The following is a 24067-nucleotide window of genomic DNA, read 5'->3' as shown; positions in this document are numbered from 1 at the left end:
TTTTTTATAAAAATAAAATTATAAATTAACGATATATTATATTAAATTATAAAATAAATCTAACATATAATATGTAATAGAAAAATATGTCAATTCTAAATTTATTTTCACGAAATTCTCTGATTTAAATTAAATATTATTTTATCAAATTAAATAATAAAAATAAAATAAGATAAATTATGAGGCAGACGTTTATACAATACAATAAAATAACAATACAAAAATACACAGACGACAAGAAACGTAGCACAACAATTATAGAAATCATCGCAGGCTGTCTCTCGTTAGGTCGATCGATGGCTTCAAGAATTCCTCGGTCCCCATTGCCCAAAAATATCCAATTCATGACTGATATCCTAACGGGCCATAAACTTTCCCCGTATGACAGACAAATAACTATCCCAAACGTGGTCCCTATTAACAAAAACATAATTTGCCTCCATTGTAATGGATTCAATGTATTTCTTTTTAAAAAAATTATTTATTTTCACAAAACTGACCACATTTTTACATAATTAAAGTTGAAAAATATTTTATTAAACTAACTTTAATATAATGCGTCAAATTTATCTTATAATAAAGAATATTTTATAATCTATCATATTGTATTAACCACGTCGATTTATAAACTATCTTATCGAATATTATTATATAGACCGCACGATTCTCCTATACATTTTTCTATTTTTTTCTCTTTGCTAAGGAGATGTTTAGAAAAGTTTTTTTTTAATCTCATTTTCTTTCTAATTATCATTTAAATATAAGTACTTTCAAACTAATTATTACAATTTTTTTAAATTTATAAAATAAAAAATAATACAATTTTTTCAAATTTCAAACAAAAATTATATTCTAATAATATTTTAATCTTGTAATATTTTTTATTTAACTTTTTTTTCTTCATTTTTTAAAATTTAATAAATACTTAACTCAAATTATCTTATTACTGTTTACAAAATTTTCGTATCAACTTATTCTTCAAGCATCCTTTAAAAGGCATCATCTTTTATTTATAAAAAAGAATTTACAAGAATTCCTAAATTTAAATTATTATATATGAATTACTTAAAATAGTTGTCACTTAAACACGACCATTCAGCATAAAATATTGAAATTATTTTAGAAAGATACATATTTCCTACACGATATTACCACTAGTGTTTTGCTTAGTTTAATTTATGAACTGATTTTTACACCTAATGTTTTGTTTTTTTAATTTTGAAAAGTTTTAAAAAAGTTATTTCTATAAAGGCTTTTAGGAAACAACTTTTAATTAATTAGAATTAAAAAAAAAAATGACAAACATGCTGACGATGCAGGTGCGTCCACGTCATCCACCAACGAGAAAAGCGTGACAATCCCGGAATCTACCCTTCGGCCGTTCCTACTGGACTACCGGCACGTGGACGTTCTTCAATGGCTGTCCGATTAAGATATTAAATGCGCCGGGTGGGGCCCTCCACCAGCAATGAACTTCGTTTGGGTTTACGTTCGCATTTCGGTTTCATTTGGATTTGCATTTGCATTTGAGTTTCATTTTCCTCGGCGGAAAGGCAAATGGGAATGGGAAGGGAGCGTAGGTAGCTTCGTAGACTTACTTTTTGACCCAACACCATAAAAAAGAGAGTTGGGGGCAGAGGGAGCGGAAAAGTCTTTTCCCCCGTCCGTTCTCTCTCTCTCTCTACTTTTATTTCCTCTGGCTGGGTTCGTGTAGTTTAAAAGGGAAGAAGGAAAAACTCTAGTCTTAAACCGGTTTGGGTTTTCAGCTCTTTGCTCCTTCTGCCATTTCTGTATTATAAAGGTACTATCTCTCTCAACTTTCTTTTGTTTTGTGGGTTTTTTTGTAACTTTCTGTTCGGTTGATATTGGAACTGTGAAGAAAATGGCGTAATCTGAATTTTGGGTCTTTGGGTTTTTGTGGGCGTAGTGGGTTTTGAGTTTCATGAGAAAATCTTTAGCTGTCTCTGTTGGGATTGCAACAGATTTTTGTTTTATATCGGCCCTGAATTTGGGTTATGGTTTATGACTTATGGCTATGAGAATAAGAGATTGAAAATCTGGTAATGTACTGAATATCTGGTACAGGCTATTGGTGTATCTTTTAAACGAAAGATTGAAGCTTCGCTCTCTCTCTCTCTCTCTCCCCACCCCCGGCGGTGTGTTTATGTTTATATGAGTGCTTTCTCTTTCCAATCTTCTTAGTCTTCTTTCTTTCTTTTCTTTTTGTTTTTTTGTTTTGTAAATTTTGGAATAAACATTTATGAGAACTATCTTTGTTCTTAATCTTGTAGAAAGAGACTGTGGACGTCTGAGGAGAGGGGGGACTTCCATGTGCAGTGGTTCCGAAAGGAAACCTTCCCAAACGGGTTTCGTCATGGAGGGTGAATTTGGGAGGAAAGAAGGCCTTCAACCTAACTTTTCGGTTTTGCTTGAATTATCCGCCTCCGACGATTTAATCGGTTTCAAAAGGGCCGTGGAAGAAGAAGGTTATGATGTTGATGAGGCAAGCTTGTGGTATGGGAGGAGAATCGGGTCAAAGATGATGGGGTTTGAAGAGAGAACACCCCTCATGATTGCTGCCATGTTTGGAAGCAAGGGTGTGTTGAATTATATACTTGGGACTGGTCTTGTTGATATTAATAGGGCTTCTCGTTCGGATGGGGCCACGGTGCTTCATTGTGCTGCTGCCGGTGGCTCCGATGCTTCAGCCGAGGTTGTTAAGCTCTTGCTTGATGCTTCTGCTGATGTTAATGCTCTCAATGCTAATGGGAAACGCCCCAGTGACTTGATCGCCCTGGGTTTGAATTCAGCCTCTAATCTTATGAAGAAGAAATTGGAGGTCATGCCGAAGGGCTTTAGTGGTATTGATGATCCCTTTGTGTTGTATGATCAAATGGGAACTGAAATGGAAGGACAAGAACAGCAAGAGGCTTCAACACCACGGGTCTTTAAGGATGGAACAGAGAAGAAAGAGTATCCTGTCGATCTCTCTCTTCCAGATATCAAGAATGGAATTTATAGCACAGATGAGTTTAGAATGTATACTTTCAAGGTCAAGCCATGCTCAAGGGCTTACTCGCATGACTGGACAGAGTGCCCATTTGTTCATCCTGGGGAAAATGCCAGGCGGCGTGATCCAAGGAAATACCATTATAGTTGTGTCCCTTGTCCAGAGTTCAGAAAGGGCACGTGCAGGCAAGGAGATGCTTGTGAGTATGCGCATGGTATTTTTGAGTGTTGGCTTCACCCTGCTCAGTATCGAACCCGACTCTGCAAGGATGAGACGGGATGCACCAGAAGGGTCTGTTTCTTCGCTCACAAACCAGAAGAGCTTCGCCCTCTGTATGCTTCCACAGGTTCTGCAGTGCCTTCTCCAAGATCTTTTTCGGCCAATAATCCTGGTCTGGACATGGGGTCAATCAGTCCACGTGCCCTAGGATCTCCATCGGTGTTGATACCATCAAGCTCAACACCACCCATGACTCCCTCTGGAGCCACTTCCCCAATGGGTGGTGGAACCATGTGGCAGAACCAGTCTAGTATTGTGCCCCCTTCCTTGCAGCTTCCTGGTAGTCGATTGAAAACTGCCCTAAGTGCTAGAGATCTTGATTTAGACATTGAATTTCTTGGGCTTGAAAATCATCGTCGCAGGCAACAACAGTTGTTGGATGAGATATCTGGTCTCTCATCACCATCTGGCTGGAAGAGTTCCTTGGCTGTCACCTTGGGTGATCGAATTGGGGAATTGAATAGGCTTGGACTAGTGAAGCCTACTAACCTTGATGATATTTTTGGATCTCTGGATCCTGCCCTTTTGCCTCAATTCCAGGGACTTGCACTGGATGTCTCAGCACCCCAGTTGCAATCTCCTACTGGGATGAAGGTTCGCCAGAACATGAACCAGCAACTCCGGTCAAGCTACGGTACTGGCCTTTCATCCTCTCCTGTGAGGGCATCATCACCATTTGGTGTTGACCCAAATGGTGCAGCTGCTGCCACTGCTGTGAAGTCGAGGTCAGCTGCTTTTGCTATGCGGAGCCAGAGCTTCATCGAGCGAAGTGCTGCAAAATCTCATTCTGGCCTTTCTTCACCTGGTGGTTCTGCTTCTGTCATGCATTCTACCCTTTCAGATTGGGGTTCCCCAGATGGAAAATTGGACTGGCGACTCCAGGGAGAAGAGTTGAACAAGCTTAGGAAATCTGCTTCTTTTGGGTTCCGAAGCAATGGCAGCAGTTATGCAACAAGTGCAGCCATGATGCCGGCTACTCTCAATGAGCCGGATGTCTCTTGGGTTCAGTCCCTGGTGAAGGATGCCCCTCCTGTGAAACATGGACAGTTAGGTTATGAGAAGGAGCAGCAGCAGTGCCATCTTGACTCTGGAGGCTCAGAGATGCTCCCGGCTTGGGTGGAGCAATTGTATATGGAACAGGAGCAGATGGTGGCATAAAGCATATTCAACCCCAGAAGTGCTTCTATTTTAACCTTTTAACTAGTTTATTTCCTATTTTTTAAATCTTTATTGAGATTTTATCATGTTTACTTAGTGGGGAACTGGAGAGGGGGGGAAAGAGGAATATACCCCAGGGAAGAAAACGAAGAAGTTGGGCAGGGGAAAGTTTTCTGCTCATACAATCATTAGGTTCTTCGAAATAATAGGGCTTTAGTTCCATTTTTTCTTGATTTGGTTCTTGTCTTCATTTTAGTTTCTATTTTCATCCTAAAATAGAAAGATGCCTTTGAGCAGGGGATGATCTTTCCTGGGTGAGACTGGAGATGCTGATCAATTTAAACTTCATATTCTGTCTTTGGTATTGGAAATTGTAGTCATACCAATTTATTGAGCTATATTCTGTCATTGGGGTTGTATACATAATATGTATCGCAAGCAATTACTTTGATTATAATGCATTCTCTCTCTCTCTCTCTCTCTCCCCAATGCTTTCACATTCTTGACACCAGCGAATTAACCTTTCGTATTGTAATGTGGATGGCTCGTGCGGCTAATTATATGAGCAGGTTGTTATGCATTTCCAGCTTGATTGCACAAATCTAGAAGTTTGTTTGTTTTTTTTCCTACAACATGCAATAACTAGCTGGAACCAATTGAAAGTAGACGTTAGTTTTCTCTAAAGTTTCTAGCTGGAGGAGCTTGAGATGTTTCCACCTCTAATTTCTATCCTTTCTGACGTCTTATGTCCCTGTTGCCCATCTATTACTTTCCTGAATTTTTGCGTATTGCTTTCGGCTTCTAAAAGGTGAGATTCAGAGCTTTCTTAACTTTCCATAGTGGTGATCGTTAAGCACTAAGAAAAAAGCAATTCCGGAACCTAACTTTGTATCAATAAATTCAACTCTTGTGCCTGTGCTCGAGTATTATACACGATAGAGCGGCATACGGGCATAAGCACTTGACGAACATAGACACAAGTAAACTGTCATCTGGACATCTCTTTCACAAAATTCCTCATTTCTTCCAACCAAATCACCCTTAAGGTTTCTGCTTTCTGCCGGCTTTGCCAATACTATTAGTTGAGCATATGCATATAATTTCCCATCTTGATGTGTCATCAAATAATTGATATATAAGTGAAATATAATAAATAATTTTTAATAATTTGCTACATTGAGACTATAGAGTAGTAAAAAGAAAATTGATAAGTATTATTACTATTTTGAATTGAGAAATACTTTAGTCTTAAAAAGATTTTATAGTAATAAATTCATAAACTGATGTGACTTTATATGATACATTAAATTATAAGTTATTTTTATTATAAAATAAATCTATCATATAAAATCATGTCAATTTATATATTTATTTTCGTGAACAAAATCTATTTGTAGTTGTAATATTTGATTTTATTCGGATGTTGGTTGGATTCTTGTACAGGGTAACGTTTTGAAAATATTAGATAAAATAGCTCATTCTACTATTCGGTTTTCCTCCAACAGAGAAACAACCTGGCACGCATAAACCAATAGTAAACAAGCTGAAAGTGTTTGTTCTCCAGATAAAGTAGACTCGGTAACTTATTTGAATCTTGCAAAAGAGTTGCTTGCAAGGCGGGAGAAAAACGAAAAGATATATACTATCTATTTTTTAGATTTTATTGTCTCTATTTATAGTTATTAATATTTTTAATTAATTTGATGTTTCTAAAACTAAAATAATTAAGATGAAAAAAAAAATATTTACAATTACAACTTTATAAAAGAGTCGTTACTCGTAAATCGTAATCAGTTGGTGAGTCGAGTAGTACTAATGATAAGTTTGGTGAAACATTCCTTTTTTAATTTGGTGGCCTTCTAAATGTACTAAAAGCTTTCTTAAAGATAACTAGTACGAGGATTAGAGTTGGGTGTTAGAACGGGATTAGATAAAAGTACTATGCTTTGGTTGGTGCAATTTGTTTCAAATGAATTGTGGTTTGTTGGTGGGAAATCAGGCCACTATCAATTATTTTGTACTCCCTAAGTTTGTCACACTTTTAATTGCCCATTCCGTGTTGATTAAGTCTCGTTTAGATAGTGAGATGATATGAGGTGGTTTTAGATAAAAGTTAAAAATTGTATAAAATATTGTTAAATTATTATTTTTTAATATTATTATTGTTTTGAGATTTGAAAAAGTTAAATTATTTTTTATATTTTGTGTGAAAATTTAAAAAAATTATAATGATGTGATGAAATGAAATAAGTTGAGTTGAGATGATTTTTCAATCTAAACAAGACCTATACCTTGTTACAACAATAAAGTATTGATGCACATTTAAAAAAGAAAAATTATATACATAATCTTCACACTCCTACACACCACTTAAAAGTATGTGAATTTATTCTTTTACCCTCATGTTTCATGAAATATGAAATATGAGGATAAAAGAGTAAAATCATATATTTTTTAAGTGGTGTGCAGAGTGTGAGACTTACGTGTAGCATAACTCTTTATAAAATGACAAAGATAAAGTAGGATGGAGGCTATCATTACTCAATTTAAAATGACGTGATAAAGCATAACAATAATTAAAAAGAAAAAAAAACATTCTTTGTAAAGTTTATTGTAAATGAGAATTTACAAAGGTTGTTAGTCTTACAAAGTTCAAAATTTCATGGAAGTCCAGATAGTTCACCGACCACCTCATCTAGCAATTGATCAAGAATGCCCACCTCAAAATTTACACCAATACCTTCAAAATCTTCATGCTTCCATATTTCCCTGCATACCCAATTTGATCCGATCAACTCTGCTCCTGTCAACCTGAGAATTTCACCCCACACATCCTCGTAGTTTAGACTCTGACACTCTTTCTGCTTTGTTCCATCATATTGGCCTTCGATTTTCTGTGTCTTTAGCTTATCACCGATCAAATTATCGTCTTTTCGTGGAGATTTCTGTCTGCAATTCTCCAGCTCCGATGACAACTTCCTTCGTGACTTTGATTCAGCCAAACTAGAATCTTCTTCTGTCGATCGATAATCAGTGTCTGTCAGCAATTAATAATATTTAAATTCTTAAGTTGCTAGATTTGATCAAGCAAAAAGGCTTGTAGATAAAAAACAGACCAGGTTACGAACCTGATGTTGGAATTACACGATCAATAAGGAAATGACCAAAATCAAGGACAGAAACCGGGCTCGAATCTTCGGAGCTACACTCAGGTTCCGCCTTTTGAACCACACAAGGACTTTGTTTCTTCTTCTTCTTCTTCTTCTTCTTCCTTAGCTTCCCTCCATTGATGACTTCCCCGTGGTTACTGGATATGGACATTTTGACTGTTTCAATGGCAATTTGTCGTTTTTCATTGGTTCTTTTTGAAGGAGAAGGAGTAATAGTTGAGCCTTCAGCTTTGCCATTATTCCCTGCCTTCTCAATAGCCTTATCAGAGATTCTCTTACTTCTCTTTTCCCGTTCATCCAAATTATCTAAGACCTTCTCGTCTTCTCGATCTTCTTTGTTGTTGTCGATCTTCTTCTTCTTCTTCTTTTCTGACACCCTATCTGTTCTATTTTCCACTTTTTTACATCTTTCTGCTCTTCTTTGCTTCGATTCTCCAAAACTCAGATCGGAGTTCCTCCCTCTTGATCTTAACTCTGTACTTCTACCTCCATTTTCGAAACTGAGTATAAGAAAGTTATCGTTTTCCAGCTCGAGGAAGGTCGGCATCTCTCTGAAGGACAATGTGGATTTGACCCGTCGATGCTGCCCCTGCATTGGATCAAATCCCGCCAAGTGATCAGCAGAATTCATGGATCGGCTACGCGAAATTGAATCTGGGTTTGAGCGTGAATTCATCCAGTTGATCTCTGGCATCGACTCCAAACCCATCAGCCTTGCCACTATCCCAGGCGTGGCAGCAGTCTCAATCTTATCCTTGGCCTTGAATTCTTGATCCTTTTCGTATACCACTGAATCAGCTTCTACGATCTGATCTGAAGGGTGTGTGGGAAGATTACCAGAGCAGAGAATTCGGCGCAGGATGCCCGCTAGACACCCGGCAGTGGCACTCTTTGAATTGCACATATTTGCATCAAAAGTTGTGGTGGATGAAGATGATGAGTAAGAAGGAGAATAAGATAATAACCTCATGTTGGAGCAACAAATAAGAAAGAAAAGAATTTTGGAAGGCAACAGAGTTTGGGTCTGGAATTTCAACTTTCAACTTGCAAAAGGAACAGGATGTTCGCTAGAATAAAAGAAAAAAGAAAAAGTAATGGGGAAAAAAGAGAGAGCACCCTAAAAAGAGTGTTAAGAGGTGGCGGGCTTTGCATTTGAATATGGAGACTGGCCAAATAGTCATAGGCAGTGTTCAGGAATATGTTTCCACGCGCGCTGTACAGTCAATTTGAGCAAGTTTGTTGTTTTGTGCTGATGGCTCGACATGCATCAAGCTCTCGGGGCGCTTTATTATCTTAAAAGGAAAAGACTGCCCTGTAGATTTTGTTTGGGAAATGCTATATCTCCCGCTGGGAGCTCCCGCTTGGAGCTCCCGCTGGAGATTAGTATATTTTTTATGTGTTTTTTTTTTTAAATTATTATTTATATAGATTTTTTTAATAATTTTAAATATTTTTAAATATTTTTAAAAAATAAAAAAATTTTAAATATTATTAAAAAATACTTTCTTAATCACGAAGTAAAATAAAAAATCATAAAAAAATATTTCTTTTATTTTACTTTGTGATTAAGAAAGTATATTTTAATGAATTTTTTTTTACTTTCTAATTAAGGAAGTATTTTGAATGATGTTCTAAATTTATTTTATTTTTTTAAAAATATTTTTTATAATTTTTTATTTTACTTCATGATTAAGAAAGTATTTTTAATATATATTTTTTTTACTTTCTGTTTAAGAAAATATTTTCTGAATGATGTTTTAAATTTATTTTATTATTTTAAAATATTTTAAAATAATAAAAGATCTATATAAAAAATTACTTAAACAAAACATATATAAAATAACACTACACCCCCAACGGGAGCCTCCAGCTGGGGCTGTAGCATCACCCATTTTGTTTTGCTTCGGTCCTATATGTAGTAGGACTGCTTGTTTGTGAGATGGAGAATAGATGAGAATTGGTATTGGCTTCATTAAAAGTCTAATCAAATATAAAATATGATAAATTTTATTAAAAAAGAGCTGTATTGAATTAGTCAAAAAGATAAATATAAAATTTTAAGCTACAATAAATTTATAAGTTTCTTCAAATTTGAAGAGTTACTGTTCACTCGTTAAATTTATTTTTTATTCACTTTTAATCTCTAATAGTCATTTTTATTCACGTTTAATCTCTAACTATCTTGTAATAATAATGTAAGAATTAAATTAAATTATTAATTAACATATGATTAGTATAATTATAAAATATGAAAAAATATATATTATTATTAAAAAAATAATATTATATTATTATTTTGATGAATTCAATAACTAATTCAATATGAAATTATAGATAAGAAAGTTTTAAATATATAAAAAATATATACTTTTTATTAAAATTTAAAGATAAATTTAATAAATCTAATACTAATGCTCTACAATGAAACTCCTACAGTCATTTGAAGAAAAAAAGTAGGCACACTGAAGTCTTTTTTCAAAATTTTCAGGTAGACTCAAATACACCCAGATGTATTTAGCATTCCTCTAGTTTCATGTGGTACGGGGAAGAGACAACGATGGAGATGTCAATGAAGTGTTGCCAGACAGCCACAGAGGAATTGGTACGTCCGGTGGCAGGTTGAATTTTTTTGGGGTTTGGCTCTTGACATTTGCATTGTTGCAGCCGAAGAAACTGACTCTTTGGTGGCTGTTCACACTTCTGCCTGTTGGATCCTTTAGGTTATATGCATAATGCATTGCTCCCCTCCGACCAACTATGCTGTCATCTGACTGACAACAAAGTATTAAAAGGAGTAAACTTTCGTCTCTTTTGTGCGAGTTTGTTAGTTATTGTGTCGTGAGTTGTGACAACATGCACTTTTTGGTAACCTATATTATTTATATGGTATTGGGTTTTGAGTACTTAAAACTATTTCATTATCTTTGAGTTCCTAAAAGAACAAAAAACTCTTACTTGGATGAGTCCTTTCTGCACTCTTTTATGTTCAAAATGACTACAACAACTGTTCCTTAGATGCCCAAAACATATGCTGTTCGTTCTTTCTTGGTGGTTGAATGCTATACTCTATTGTTGGGCATCCCAAAAGAAGAAGAAATAGAGGAACAAAGGAAGATTTAAAAAGAAGAGGAAACAGAGAAAGAGAGAGATTTCTCTCTTTTTGTGTGTTTCGCATCATCATAGATGCAGAATTTCTATGGCAAAAAGGAATATGACGCATGTGAGAGGGAAGAAAATATATAATAAACTATTGTGTTGGCTTTGACTTGGGAACCAAACTGAAACCAAATTCAGCTTGGCTCCTTTACCCTTTCCTTTATCCACAACTTGAGTCTACGCTTGTCTCTAGAGCAGGAGAAGGATCGAGAAGTAAGCTTCTATAGTGTTTTTCTTCTCTTGGATTTGCTCCCTTTCGTCTTTTCGATTCATTAAATCTTTAGATTATACTAAGACAGAAAGGAAATAATTTATGCAGTCGTAAGATATGCTATCCTCGCGTTTATTGATTTTGTCAATTAGCCTTGTTCGTTTTTATACTTACTTTTAACTCATCTCATTTAATTTAATAATTATAATTTTTTTAAATTTTTACACAAAATAAAATAAACAATTCAGTTTTTTCAAATTTTAAAATAAAAATAATATTAAAAAATATATTTTAATAATATTTTATTTAACTTTTAACTTTAATTTCAACTCATATCATCTTATCTTATTTACGAAAACAAACGAGATCAGTTGACATTCTTATCATGTACTCAATGGTTTAGTTACACATATGTTAATTGCCAAATACACTTATAGTTGTAAAGATTCATGATTTTGTTCCTCACCCTGTTATGGACTTGAAGTGAAGTGATGAAGTCGAGGAGAAAGAAATAAACATAGCGTTTTGGGTCATTAGTTAAGCCATGTTTTTTGTTTAAACTGTTCGTTTTGGGGGACTTTTTGCTTGTCATTTAGGTACTGTTATTTTTACAATCATTTTATCAATTCTTATTTCTGTTATGGGTTATGATGTATGAGCTGGTGTGGGTATATAGGAGAGCAAAGGGGAAAGTAGAGAGATATCTGAAATCTGGAATATTGTTAAAGTTTCTTTAGAATCCTGTAAGTAGGTTGGAATCCCTCGAAGTATTCCCTTATCAATGAACACATGGCTCTTTGAAGCCTTTTCACAAACAGCTTGCATCCTTCTTTTATTTCATTGCTGCCATATCATTTTTACTATTACATTCATTCCTTAATTACACTTTTGTCATCACCACTACATTCCCAATAGGTTCATTAGACACACCCACAATGTGGCACAATTTAAATAGTTGCCATTTAAGCAATTCCAACTTTTATATGTAAATTTACTTAAAATATATCGCATCTGACATATTAGATTGAGTTATCAAGAATTGAGAGAGAATATTATCATAGCTTTTTAGAAAAAGAAACCCTTATTTTCAAAACAGTTCTGCTATAGGTACCTGTTAGGGAATTGAGTGATGTGGTTAGTACCACGTCAGCTGATATTATTATAAAAAAAATAAAAAATAAAAAAGAAAAAAGAAAAAAGAAAAAAGAAAAAAAAAGAATGAAGGAAAAAAAAAAAGAAGATTTCAACTTTACCATTCTAGACAACGCCAAAATGGGGTCTAAGAGGCAAATCCTTCATCCCAAAAAAATGGGGTCTTAGAGGCAAATCCTCCATCACTTCTCGTACACATTTGTAAGTTTTATTGTTTTTTTCCTTTCCTTTTATTTTATTTTTATTTTTATATCTTCTATGGCCTAGTATTTGAAACCACAGAAAGCCATGGACAAGAAACACTCTCGCAGGCTCGCGTTGCTTCTCCATCAGGACAAGAACAAGTTCTTGTAACAGTGTTTGGTCGTCGAGAAAATAGAGGGAAATCAAGCAATAGTCCGTAACGGTGTGTTTTGTTGCCGAGAAAATAGAGGAAAATCATGCAATAGTCTGCAATAGTCTATAACAATATGTTTGGTTGCTGAGAAAATAGAAGAAAATCATACAATAGTTTGCAATATTCCATAACAGTTTGTTTGGTTGCCGAGAAAACAGAGGAAAATCACAATAGAATATCCTACAAATATGAGATTCGATACAACCGTGCATCTCTGTTCATTGACTTCATGTGGGTGTTTCTGTGTGCATGTGGTTGGAACGCACCGTTTCACTAATCCCACGTGTAACCACGGGTACGCAAGGAGTACCCCTCCCAGGTGCAAATAGTATTTTCGTTTTCAAAATAGATTTGGTCAATTCTAGTCATACTATGTTATTAGGCAAGAATGATAATATTTAGATGAAAAATTCAAAAATAATGTTGTACTAAGGCGCAAAGCATTCACTCCCGTACGCTTTTCTTCGCAAAAAAAGAAAACAAGTAAAAAGAAAAGGAAGAAGTTTTTGAACTAGAGAAGAGGAAGTTGACATATGAGTAGTTGGGACTAAATGGGCTTCATGTTGGAGGTATTTTAATCCCGCAACTTGAGCACTGTTCATATGGATCCATGATTCTATATGAGATATTTGTTGGGCTAGCCTGCCTGACCAGAAGAATTTGTGGGATGGCTTTGTTGACCATATGCATCAGTAGACGCGAGTCTAGAGACTCCAATTAAACCACAATAGCTTGGAGTTGAAATAATAATTATAATAAGACTAAAAACATAAAATCAATCATTTAAAAAAAAGAGAGGAGGTGCTCTTAATTTCTTTGTTTAAATTGGATGGTTCAATTCAGATAAAGATAAATATAACATTAACTGCCCTATAAATTATAATGGATTCCATCATAAATAATATACTTATGTGTAGCAAAACTTTTAATAAAAATCAATCGCGGCTGGGATGTCCCTCTAACAATGACATGGATCATGTGAGGTTAGAATGGTTCGAACAATGCTAATACTCTTCTTGCTTATTGTTTTCGAGCCATAAAAAGAGCCAACTTGAGCATCCCAACCTATAATCATGTTGTTGTTTTCAGGAGGAGCTACTTTCAAGGCTGGGTTTGGGTTCATGCGTTAGGATTTGTATCAACAATGGGAAAACATCACATGATTTATATCTAAATGTCATGTCCATGTCCTTCTGAATTCGACTATCTAATTCGAGCAATAATTCAAATGATTTCTATTTGCTTAATTATTATGTATATCTGGTTGCATTAATTGGAATGAAATACTGTAGAAGGTCCAATTAGTTGAGTCCTTCGTTTTAATGTTAAGGTTCTACTGTTTTCCATTTAGAGAGAGAAAAGAAACAAAACCCAGAGAGAAAAAAGGTAATTGAATTACAGTGATCTCTCATCTGTCACATATCCTTACTAGGAAGGTTATTAAGGTGGCTAAATCATAGCCTATTGAGTAAGTAAATATATTTTTGTAATGATTTTATACACTGTTTGAGACTTAACCTTTTGGGTAAAGCCCTTTCAAGAATAACAACACTGTATAGGAGGGAGGATGGGCTAAAGTTGGGAGAAGTTGGGTTCACCTAATGATTTCACAAACCAATCAACAACCACAATCTAAATAGAGAATATGCAAAAAAATTGAATAAAAATAGTGAACCAAAGTTTTGAGTAGCCCATTCAAGCATTAACATTATTCAGAAAGATAACCTTTTACAAAAAGTCTAGATTACATCATAACACTACTACATCCATCCTTCTTCCCTTGTTCTGAAAAGGATAAGGGTCTTGCAAACAAAAAAGAAAAGAAAACATAAGCCGCCCGCCCCTAGCTATCATAGACAGCAATTGACCAGTTCTTTATGATCAGAAATAGAGTTTAAGATACAAGTACTAAAGCCACATCCCCTGTTGGATTGAACCCTGACATGAGGATCAGATAGCCTTGCTCTTCAAAGATTTAAACAACTCAGGGTCAGTCTGATAGTAGACGATCTCTCCACTGTCATCGACATAGTGGTCTTCAGTAATGCTTCTTACTAGACTCTCGATTAAGTGAAGGGGAATTGGCCCAGATTTCTTTGGCTCCCGATAGTACTTTCCCAGCACTGGTTTAGCAGCCTTAGTCTGCAGGGTTAAGTGTTAAAACCATTCAGAAACTGCTCTTATAATTTGTTATTTACTCAATGCAATTTGCTCAAGAGATTGAGAAAAAGTACCGCTTCCACTAGATGGTAGTGTGGGATTTGAGGGAAGAGATGGTGTATAACATGGGTGCCGATATCATGGTGGATGTTATTGAAAATTCCATAATCACGATCAACTGTTGTAAGCCCTCCTCGTAGATAACTCCATTCCTGTCAAAAATACGCACATCAACAGGATAGTAAATTATATAATTCAGCTTAAAATGCTTCGATAAACAAAATATCTCGTGTTTTACACTAAATAGATACGAGGATCCTGTTTTTTCAGAGGTTTTGGATAAATATAGACAACTTATCAGGACCTTGCCGCGGTACCAAGGAAGTTTCTGCTCATAACCATGGTGATGTAAATAGGTCACAAAGTCCAGCCACATCACGAAAATCTGCAAATAACAGTGGATTCAGAGAAATAAATAACGATTAAAGTATAAAATATATTGATAAGTTTTACAAGGAAAAGAAAATTTACTCACCAAGTGAGGAACACCGTAAAGCTTTAGCATTTGGATAGGACCTACTGCAAAGGATAGATAGATAAGCAGAGCAGCCATTAGAGACCAGCACAGAGTTGAAGTTATCACATCTTTCCTCTCATTCGGGGCGAACAAGTTGCTGTATGGGTTGAAGTGAGAGCCTTCCTTTCCTGGACTTCTGCTCCACTGCAATGTAATCCATCAGGAAAACAAAAATCAGCTTCGTTTAGACCATCACAAGCAACATGGTTTGAATTTACAGAATGATAAGGTGAGTAAAAGATAAGCTCTCTTACCAGATAAAAAGGATATGCAAACAGGGGGAAAGGCACTGTGAATCTTAGCTTCCGGGTACTCTGATCCAAACTCTTGTACAACTTCTCTGTTAACTGGTAAAGATGAACAAGACTAATTGCTAAAAGTTCAAGGATGGAAATTTTAGCTCCATATATTGGTTAATTTCGTATTGTTCAAAGTTAATTAACAAGCGTAATTCCTTAAATAATAGAACAGGCATAATACCGGAACCCATGACTCGTCATTCTCAACATTCCCATGGTTCTGGTGGTGTGTTCTGTGGCTGATTCTCCTGTAACATTCAAGAGCTGTGTCATTCATCCAAAATCGTTGAAAATGTCTGAATTATAAAACAACATTATCAACAAACCCACCATCCGTTGTAGGGTACGAGAATTGCAGAATGTAAGAGATGCCCCATAAAACTATTCAACAGGGTACTGTTGGAAAAGCTTCCATGGCCACTGTTCAATCCAAAATACAAAACAAAAAAGAAATTAAAAAAAAAAACTAAAAATCCCTAAAATATTATACGAATCTAAGTCCAATGCCATACAATAAGTCCAATGCCATACAGAGAATGCAGAAGAATGAGATTACCAATCATGTCCAAGGACAAATATAGCCCAGAACATTGTCCCCTGAGCAGCCCAGTAAAGTGGCCAAAAGATCCAAGTATTGAGGTAGATTGCAGCCGCTGCCAATGCAAAGACCATAAAGAAATCCCTGAGAACGTAACTCAAGGACCTCCATGGATTCTTGATCCAGCAATGCTTGGGAATGGCGGCTCGGATCTCAGCTATCCTAAATGGAGGCGGCGCACTTGGGTCGAAATCATCGTCCTTGTGGCCAATCCCATGACCAAAACCATTTGCATTCTCTCCTCCTTTCTCCATTTCCTTAACAACTGGTTTCTTGGTTGGCAGGGCAGGTTCCAAATCTCTTTCTGCAAACACAGTAGAGAAATGGGCAGGAGGGCCTGCTGAACTCTATTGAGGTGAAGAGTTAGAGGGGTTTATGCTCATGAATATGATAACCTATATAGGCAGCAAACGATACGCGCTTGTAAAGACTGGAGACACATGTTTGGGGATAAAAAAAATAAAAATAAAGAAGAAAAGGGAAAAGAAAAAGAGGAACCACAGGCAAGAGACAAAGAAGAATCTATCTCTGGATGCGCCCTAGTTGCCGTATAAGTTGTAACATGAAGAACCGGGCACACATGACTAGGACGCAGGCAGGTTTTTTCGGATATTTTTAAGGAGCGGCTCGCACCGCATCCAGCCTCTTGAGCCGTTCGTATTCTTGGGTTGGTTTTGTCTCCAGTCAATTTTTTAGTATAGAATTATTTACATCCATTTCAAATGTAATTCTTTTGATTGAATGAGTTATTTTCACTTTTTAAAGAGTTTTATTATACATCAACTACCATTTATCTCCATACTCCACACTGATAGTTTACGTCAAAATATTTCTTTCAGATACTTGATATGACTTGATTAACACATCTAGATCGATTTAGGATCAAATCAACATTTATAACCATAATCACTAAATATAATCTATCACGACGGTTAGCAAAATAATATCGAAACAACCGAATTTCCAATTAGCTCTTTTGCATGAGTTATTATATTGCAAAAAACACATCATGATTAACTAACTTTCCTTAATAATGGTTGTTTGATTCGAGTTATTTGATACGACTTGTTCAACACAAATTCATATCTAATAGACAAATTTTATTGATAATGCATATTCATATCTAAATTGAAGATAAAATTAACATTCATATTCAAAATTAACTTAATTCTATAGAGAATCTCTCGTGTAAAATGTAAATCGTCTCATGTCATCCTCACCAAGTTAGAACCATGCAAATGTGAGCTAAGTAGTTAGCACATGACTAACATCAAAACAACAAAATTTCCAATTAGCTTATCACATGGGTTATTTTTCACATGCTCCCTGTGCTTTTCCTTTAGTGCTTTAGGGGAGTGGTTTGGCTTTCGGTGCTTTTTTTGAAGTGGGTCGATTCATGGGCATAAGAGTGAAAATTTAAAGCTTGGTATATATATTATTTGTATCCTTTTTCTATGTCTATGTCTGTTTGATTTATTATGCCTTATTTTTATCAATTTAAATGGCATAAAAAGTATATTCTTACTATGTGAAATAACATAAAATTGTGACATATGCAATAGTACAGTAACATGTCAAGAAAAAAAAGATAACAAAAATCTTTAAAGTTAAAGATTTTTGGATCCGCATGGCTATTATTGCAGCCTTTTATCTCTAAGCTACAAACCATCACGGAGTCCAAAGTTACAAAAGTGCATCATGTTAAAGCAATAAATTGAAAAAAAAAAAAAAAACAGTTTATAAGTGAGATAAAATGAGATGAGATAAATTATAAATAATAATTAAATTATTAATTAAAATTAGATTAAATGAAATGAAATGAAGTAATCATTTCACCTTTGTATCTAAACAGACAATTTTAAAAAATGTATTCGATGAAATTATATTTAAATTTGTTTTCCTACTTCTACCACTCCATAAGTTAAAAAAAAAAACCTTCATATTATGAGTGTGTTTAAAGGTTGCGTGAAGAATCTATGTCTCTTGAAATTGCTCTGAGCAGCTACAGCCCATTTGTTTTGTATTTTTTAATAGAAATATTAGACAAAGAGAACAAAAAAAAAAAAAACATATTATAAAAATAAATTCATAAATTAGTATGATTTGTTACGATACGTAAAAGTAATTTTACAATCAAGCATATCACATCAAACCAAGTTAATTTATGAATTTCTTTTTATAGAACCTTTTTGTGACTGAAGTATTTTTTATTACGAAATATCGATCCGCAGCCTAGGGTAAAGAGTTAACTACTCAGTGCAATATCTAATAGAATAATTTATATATTCATCACCCCTACATTATATACCTATTTTTTGTATTTTTTTTTTCTTAACAAGTACGTGATATATTGATGAGTAAAAGAATTAATTAGTTTAGTAGAAATTAAAACATTATTGGTCATAGAACAGAACAAGATCCCAAAGAAGAAAAAGAAAGAAAGAAGAGAACCTGTGTATTAGTGCCATATTGGTCCTACAACCGATTATGGTAATTAATAAATTCACATTTTTTTCCTCTCCGAAAAAATTAAAAGGTGAGTAGTACTGAAAGTTGCTTTGGTAATTTGCATTGTTTTGGCAAATCTGCATCACCTGATTGGGCCATTCATTATTGTTTTCTGGGGCACATAAATGCAGTATGCAAGCATGCAGGTTATACTGAGGAAATTAAAGTATTAAACCCTTAACCCACCAAAAATAGTGACACGAAAAAGAAAGGTGTCTTATAATTATTAATTACCATGTCAATGCATGCATGATTTTATTTATATATATATATATATATATATATTATTAATGGTTCCTGTCACTGCGAAAAAGTTGTGTAAAATAAAGTTCCACGACAACCATTTACGATTGACAGGAAAGTGCCATATATTGATCTACAACGCGCGTACATGAGGACAGGACAGGACAGGACAGGATGGAAACCATTTGCATTATGCTATAATTTCTAAATTTGGGATTTTAATTTATAACCCGCGGCCCTATTGCATGGGTACTCATGAGTATATATATGTAGTACTAATTGGCACCCTGCTAGCTAATTGTTTCATGTAATTAATGATATTCTTGTACCCTATATATATATGTAAGGAATGTTGCGATTTTGATCGAACTTTAAAGAGGGAAAATAATATTTTGAACAAGCTAGTGACTATCTTAATTTCTTATCAAGTATTTCTCAAGAAACTGATTAGATCATCTACCAAATGGATCTTATTAAAAGATCAAAGTTTATAAACTTATGTGATTTAGTGTACGTGATGCGTCGAATATATTTACTTTATAATAAATAGAATTGTACAATCTGACGTATCATATATTAAGCCATCTGCAATACTTTTTAATTTTTTAATTTTTTTTGTTAAGATTTGTTCGTAAACTAAGCATGATTTCTCATTTCTATCAAGGCTGAAATTAAGAGCTAGCTAGCGAGTACTGTGCGTGTCCGCGCGCATGATGAGAGAGATGCGAGTTTCTCTGTCAAACTCAAACATGCATTCCCTTTACATATGAACAGATCATGCTAGCTAGGACAAATAAATAAATGGGGCTTGGGAGACACATTATAATATATATGCATAAAGGTATCTGTTTAATATATATATATATAGATATATAGTTTTTAAATAAGATAATCCATTTTGAACCAAACAAAAAAAGAATTAGATATATAGTCCATATAGTTGGGAGTAGTATTAGGTACTGATCATGATGTCTAAAGTATAGAATATATATGGAGACAAAGGAAAACGTCAAACGAATTTCAAAATAGTGATATCAGATGATCAGATCAATATAAGATGATAAATTTAATGTAGATCTCAAGACAATGGGGACGGAGTGAACAATATATAATAAATTATTAAACTGTTGTATTGCTAGTAATTTTACTCTTTTCTTGCGTGGGGAAAAACAAAGATCGATCGACAGAGACCAAAAAAAAAGACCTTTGCTGTCGATCATTAGGCGATGAAGATGATGATCTATACTTTTTTTTTGTTGCCAAAAAGTAATACTTATGATCTCGAATAGAGACAAACATAAGACGTGGATGTCATTATACATGATGATCAATTGGGCGCTGTCTTTTTCTTAAATCAAGGGGCTGAAACTTGACTGTTATTGACATCTAACTGCCGAAGGTTGTAATATATGCTTATAATGATCATAGAGTGCATGTATTCATTTGTTTTATTTTGTTTATATAGTTGATATTATGAGCTTAGTTATTTGAATATAGGTATATGAATAATGATATATCTTAAACTTTTATATATATATATATATATCTCAAACTTGATGTGATATAATATGATGTCATTTCTATTTTAAATAAAATGATGTTATAAAAATATATATATATATATATATATAAACTAATTAAGCATTTCTCTTTCTTTCGTATAAGCTAGCATTTATTATATATAAAAGGAAATTAAGATCAGCAACCACGCATATATTGAGGAAGCAATTAATGACTCTTGGCAAATTTTGAGTAGGTTTGTTGAAACTATATATAATCATGAGGTACGTGTCGAGTTCATGCAGCAACTAATTAATAAAGTTAGCGAGTTTTCGTAATATTGTTGAGAATGCATGCATCGATTTCCTTCATAAAAGAAGGAAGCTAGCAGCCTGCAATGACGCTTGCCAATATATATTCGAGTAGATTTGTACGTTGTAACGGCAATCTCGTGTACTCCACCATACTGTGCATGACTCAATAAATGTAAAGAGTTTTCAGTTTTCATAATATTTAATGCCCATTCATTTGATATATTCTTTTAGCTTTCAATGAAGATTGGCATTATTTCAGTTAAGACTGCGACAGTACTTAAAAAGAAGGGAAAAAGAAGAAGAAGCTTTATTAACGTAGCCTCCCACGGTAATCTGTTTGTGTGTACTGTACACGTGCGCACATGCGAAGACCATGTGTTGAGCATGCGCGCAGTGATTCGATAAAAGCAATGACTGCTTGCATGGCAATATTTGCATGTACACATCACCCGTAACTACTTTCATCGTGGCCGGTGATTATATTATATGCACGTACGTACCATTAATTTTCTTTTATATATATATATATATATATATATAAAGCAATTAAGAATATCATGCGTGAAAATTAGATTAATCGACGATCTCACCCTCGTACAAGCGAAAAAGTGTTGAACATGCTTTTAAAATTCCAAAATTCGCACTTAATTACAAACACTGCTTGATTAGCACTAAAAAGAAAAAAATCAATCATATTCTAACGGCGAAATGAAGGCTTTTTTTTTTTTTTTAATGTATTCATATATATATATATATATATATAGGCTCGCATGCATGATGCGTACGTACGTGCAATTAAAGAGCTTACAAAGCTAGAAAACCTTTCACTTTTCACGAGTGCGTTGTTTCTTTTAGTCAGCTGTAGTACTGTTGATCATATCATTCAGTTTCAATTGTGAAGAGGGTGAAAAAAAAAAAAACGCTTTAATTGTCATCACCTTTTGAGACAAACAAGAAAAATCTTCAACACCAGCCTAACTAAGTTACTGGTATTTCTAATAATGGAAGTGGTTTTATTTATTAGATATTGGCCTTTGTCTTTCTAATTAATTTATAATAAAGTATCTTTCATGCATAATGAGTACTACGTAGGACCCTTGTCTTCGTTAATTCATGCATGCACGCCCCATTTTTTTTTTTTTTTAATCTCAAGGTTTTGAAGTTTTTTTTTTTCTTAGTTTCATTGGATGATTATCATGATAATTTTTCATCTACTAATATATACCTTTTACAAGTGATCACATTAATTATATACCATGTGATGGTCGATCGGTTTGGACAGAATAATAGAATAGGATTTTCAAATGATAAGAGGTTCATTGAGGCTATTGTAAAAGAGAAATGATTTGTGCAAGAAATAATTGCACGAAAACTACACGGCCGGGACCAATATATAATAAGAAAAATTAATGCTATTTATGTGAATAATTAAAAATAAACAGTAAAATATTTTTATCATATTTCATATAAATTTTGTGCAACTCATACATGCACTTATCGTATATGACTCATTGGAGAAACGAGAATTAATTTTTTGCTAGTAATTAGTAATTAATTAGACCAAACGTTTTTCAAAAAGCAAAAGTACTGTTCATCTCCTCCTATCTACTAATTATCACTTGTAATCGTATTTAATTATCTGATTGAATTGAATAATATATTTCGAGAATATATAGATAGACACAACTTTAATTAGAGACTTACACGGGACCATCTATATAATTCGAAAATCAGATACGCGCGTGCAATATTAAATGAGCGGTGCTACTCTCATCGTTGGGAGTTTCTGCTAGTACTTTTGGAATGTGTTTTTTTTTTTTTTTATATATTTTTTTAACACATTTAAATATATTTAAAAAAATAAAAAAATCATAATATTATTAAAAAAAATACTTACTTAATTATTAAGTAAAAATAATAATAAAAAACTCATAACGGTATAAATTAGCGGTAAAAACTAGCGATAAAAGTAATATTTTCTATATTAAATATTCTTAGACTCACGTAAATAAAGTAATATATATATATATATATATATATTTATCCCACTCCATAATTTAAATTATGATATAATTTGATCTCTGTTATGTTAAGACCTCGTAAGGATGTTAAAGATATATTTCAGATCATCTGTAAATAGTGATGAAATAGTCTAAGAATATCTTAAAATTATTCGTGTATGAAGTTAATTATTTGAAAGAGAACATTAACCAATTATATATGAAGTAGTACTTAATTAATATTCGGGAAGTTGATGACATGCAATTTAGCATATTTTTGTATGGTCGCTTAGCTTTTGGAATCATGAGTGGGGTATTATAAGACAGTGACTTTAATGCGGGAAGCAACAATATTCTTCTTTTTTGGGGGGGCCCGTCCTGAAAACCCTTATATTCCTTGCTTAGTTATAGTCTATTACAGGAGCCATGCATTATTGATAATTATGGAGGTGTGATTCTGCTCTTTTTACTAGCTAGAGGTTATATATATATATATATATATATATATATATATATATATAGTAATGCTAGATAAAAATTTTAAATAGATAAATTTTATATAAATCTTTTATAAAATAATGGATCTTTACTAATAAATAATAATTTTTTTTACACTTTTTTAAAGTGAAATCTATTTTTTTACAAGGACTTATATAGAGTTTATCTATTTAGAAAAAATAGAAAAAATAGAAAAAATAGAAAAAATAATTATATAATTAATATAATATAAAATAGAAAAAATAGAAAAAATAATTATTATTAAAAAAATAATATTTTATTATTATTTTAACTGATAGATAGATAAGTTAACGTGCGATTCTCTTTTGAATGACAAAAAGAAAAGGCAAAACATTTGATTTTAACCAAATTTACCATCGCCTTTGCCTGCACCAATAGCTAGTGCTGTTAATTTCCAATCAAGTTATATCATAATTAAAACCCTAGTCTTGTAACAAAGTCTGCATCACCATAAAAGCGCGCGGATCCTCTTCTATAAATGCTAATGATACTCTTGGGGAATATCTCAATAATTCCACCATAAATGTAGTTATTTTTTCTAATTATAAGTTATAACATGGGATTATGTTGATAAAATAATCAAGAATGCTTAGAAGAGCGGGAAAAATGTCTGCGTTATACAATGAGAGAAATATATATTTTCGATACAAATTTCTTTTTTTACAAAATTAAACTCACATACTAACGCTTATACAATACAACAATTTAATTAATACCAAAAGTTTCAAACTAAATAAAAAATCCACAGCATGAAGTGATTTTTTATGGGTTTTTGTATTAAAATAATCTCAGAATTCTTTTTTTTTTTTGACATGA

General features: G+C 33.5%; 3 protein-coding genes across 4 annotated transcripts; 1 reads left to right on the top strand and 2 right to left on the bottom strand.

Moving 5' to 3' along the window:
- Window positions 1-1632: 1632 nt before the first annotated feature.
- On the top strand, window positions 1633-4916 carry LOC109002242 (zinc finger CCCH domain-containing protein 66-like). The gene is made up of 2 exons (XM_018979903.2): window positions 1633-1801; window positions 2292-4916. Exon 2 carries the CDS (start codon window positions 2330-2332, stop codon window positions 4445-4447), a length of 2118 nt encoding a protein of 705 aa, XP_018835448.1. The 5' UTR covers window positions 1633-1801; window positions 2292-2329; the 3' UTR covers window positions 4448-4916.
- Window positions 4917-6979: 2063 nt separating this feature from the next.
- On the bottom strand, window positions 6980-8711 carry LOC109002142 (transcriptional regulator ATRX homolog). Of its 2 annotated transcripts, none has more exons than XM_018979772.2 (2): window positions 7576-8711; window positions 6980-7484 (listed from the first exon to the last, which is right to left on the bottom strand). In XM_018979772.2, exons 1-2 carry the CDS (start codon window positions 8585-8587, stop codon window positions 7108-7110), a joined length of 1389 nt encoding a protein of 462 aa, XP_018835317.1. In that variant the 5' UTR covers window positions 8588-8711; the 3' UTR covers window positions 6980-7107. The 2 variants fall into 2 exon arrangements, with proteins under 2 accessions (XP_018835317.1, XP_018835326.1); XM_018979781.2 differs by having other exon boundaries at window positions 6980-7463.
- Window positions 8712-14203: 5492 nt separating this feature from the next.
- LOC109002248 (omega-3 fatty acid desaturase, endoplasmic reticulum-like) lies at window positions 14204-16719 on the bottom strand. Its single transcript, XM_018979912.2, has 8 exons — window positions 16126-16719; window positions 15900-15989; window positions 15751-15817; window positions 15525-15617; window positions 15229-15414; window positions 15058-15138; window positions 14768-14905; window positions 14204-14675 (listed from the first exon to the last, which is right to left on the bottom strand). Exons 1-8 carry the CDS (start codon window positions 16419-16421, stop codon window positions 14484-14486), a joined length of 1143 nt encoding a protein of 380 aa, XP_018835457.1. The 5' UTR covers window positions 16422-16719; the 3' UTR covers window positions 14204-14483.
- Window positions 16720-24067: the final 7348 nt, after the last annotated feature.

This window comes from Juglans regia, chromosome 14, assembly GCF_001411555.2.
Source record: "Juglans regia cultivar Chandler chromosome 14, Walnut 2.0, whole genome shotgun sequence".
Lineage (NCBI taxonomy): Eukaryota > Viridiplantae > Streptophyta > Magnoliopsida > Fagales > Juglandaceae > Juglans > Juglans regia.
The sequence above is the reverse complement of the archived record's forward strand: the minus strand, read 5'-3'. Positions and strand labels throughout refer to the sequence as shown.

Excerpts from the sequence above, each read along its gene's own strand:
- LOC109002242 (XM_018979903.2), top strand. The coding sequence starts at position 2,330 with ATGTGCAGTGGTTCCGAAAGGAAACCTTCCCAAACGGGTTTCGTCATG.
- LOC109002142 (XM_018979772.2), bottom strand. The coding sequence starts at position 8,587 with ATGAGGTTATTATCTTATTCTCCTTCTTACTCATCATCTTCATCCACC. Across the intron at positions 7,485-7,575 it reads TCGTGTAATTCCAACATCAG|ACACTGATTATCGATCGACA; the intron begins GTTCGTAACCTG and ends AATTGCTGACAG.
- LOC109002248 (XM_018979912.2), bottom strand. The coding sequence starts at position 16,421 with ATGGAGAAAGGAGGAGAGAATGCAAATGGTTTTGGTCATGGGATTGGC. Across the intron at positions 15,818-15,899 it reads CTCGTACCCTACAACGGATG|GAGAATCAGCCACAGAACAC; the intron begins GTGGGTTTGTTG and ends TGAATGTTACAG. Across the intron at positions 15,618-15,750 it reads ATGACGAGTCATGGGTTCCG|TTAACAGAGAAGTTGTACAA; the intron begins GTATTATGCCTG and ends CATCTTTACCAG.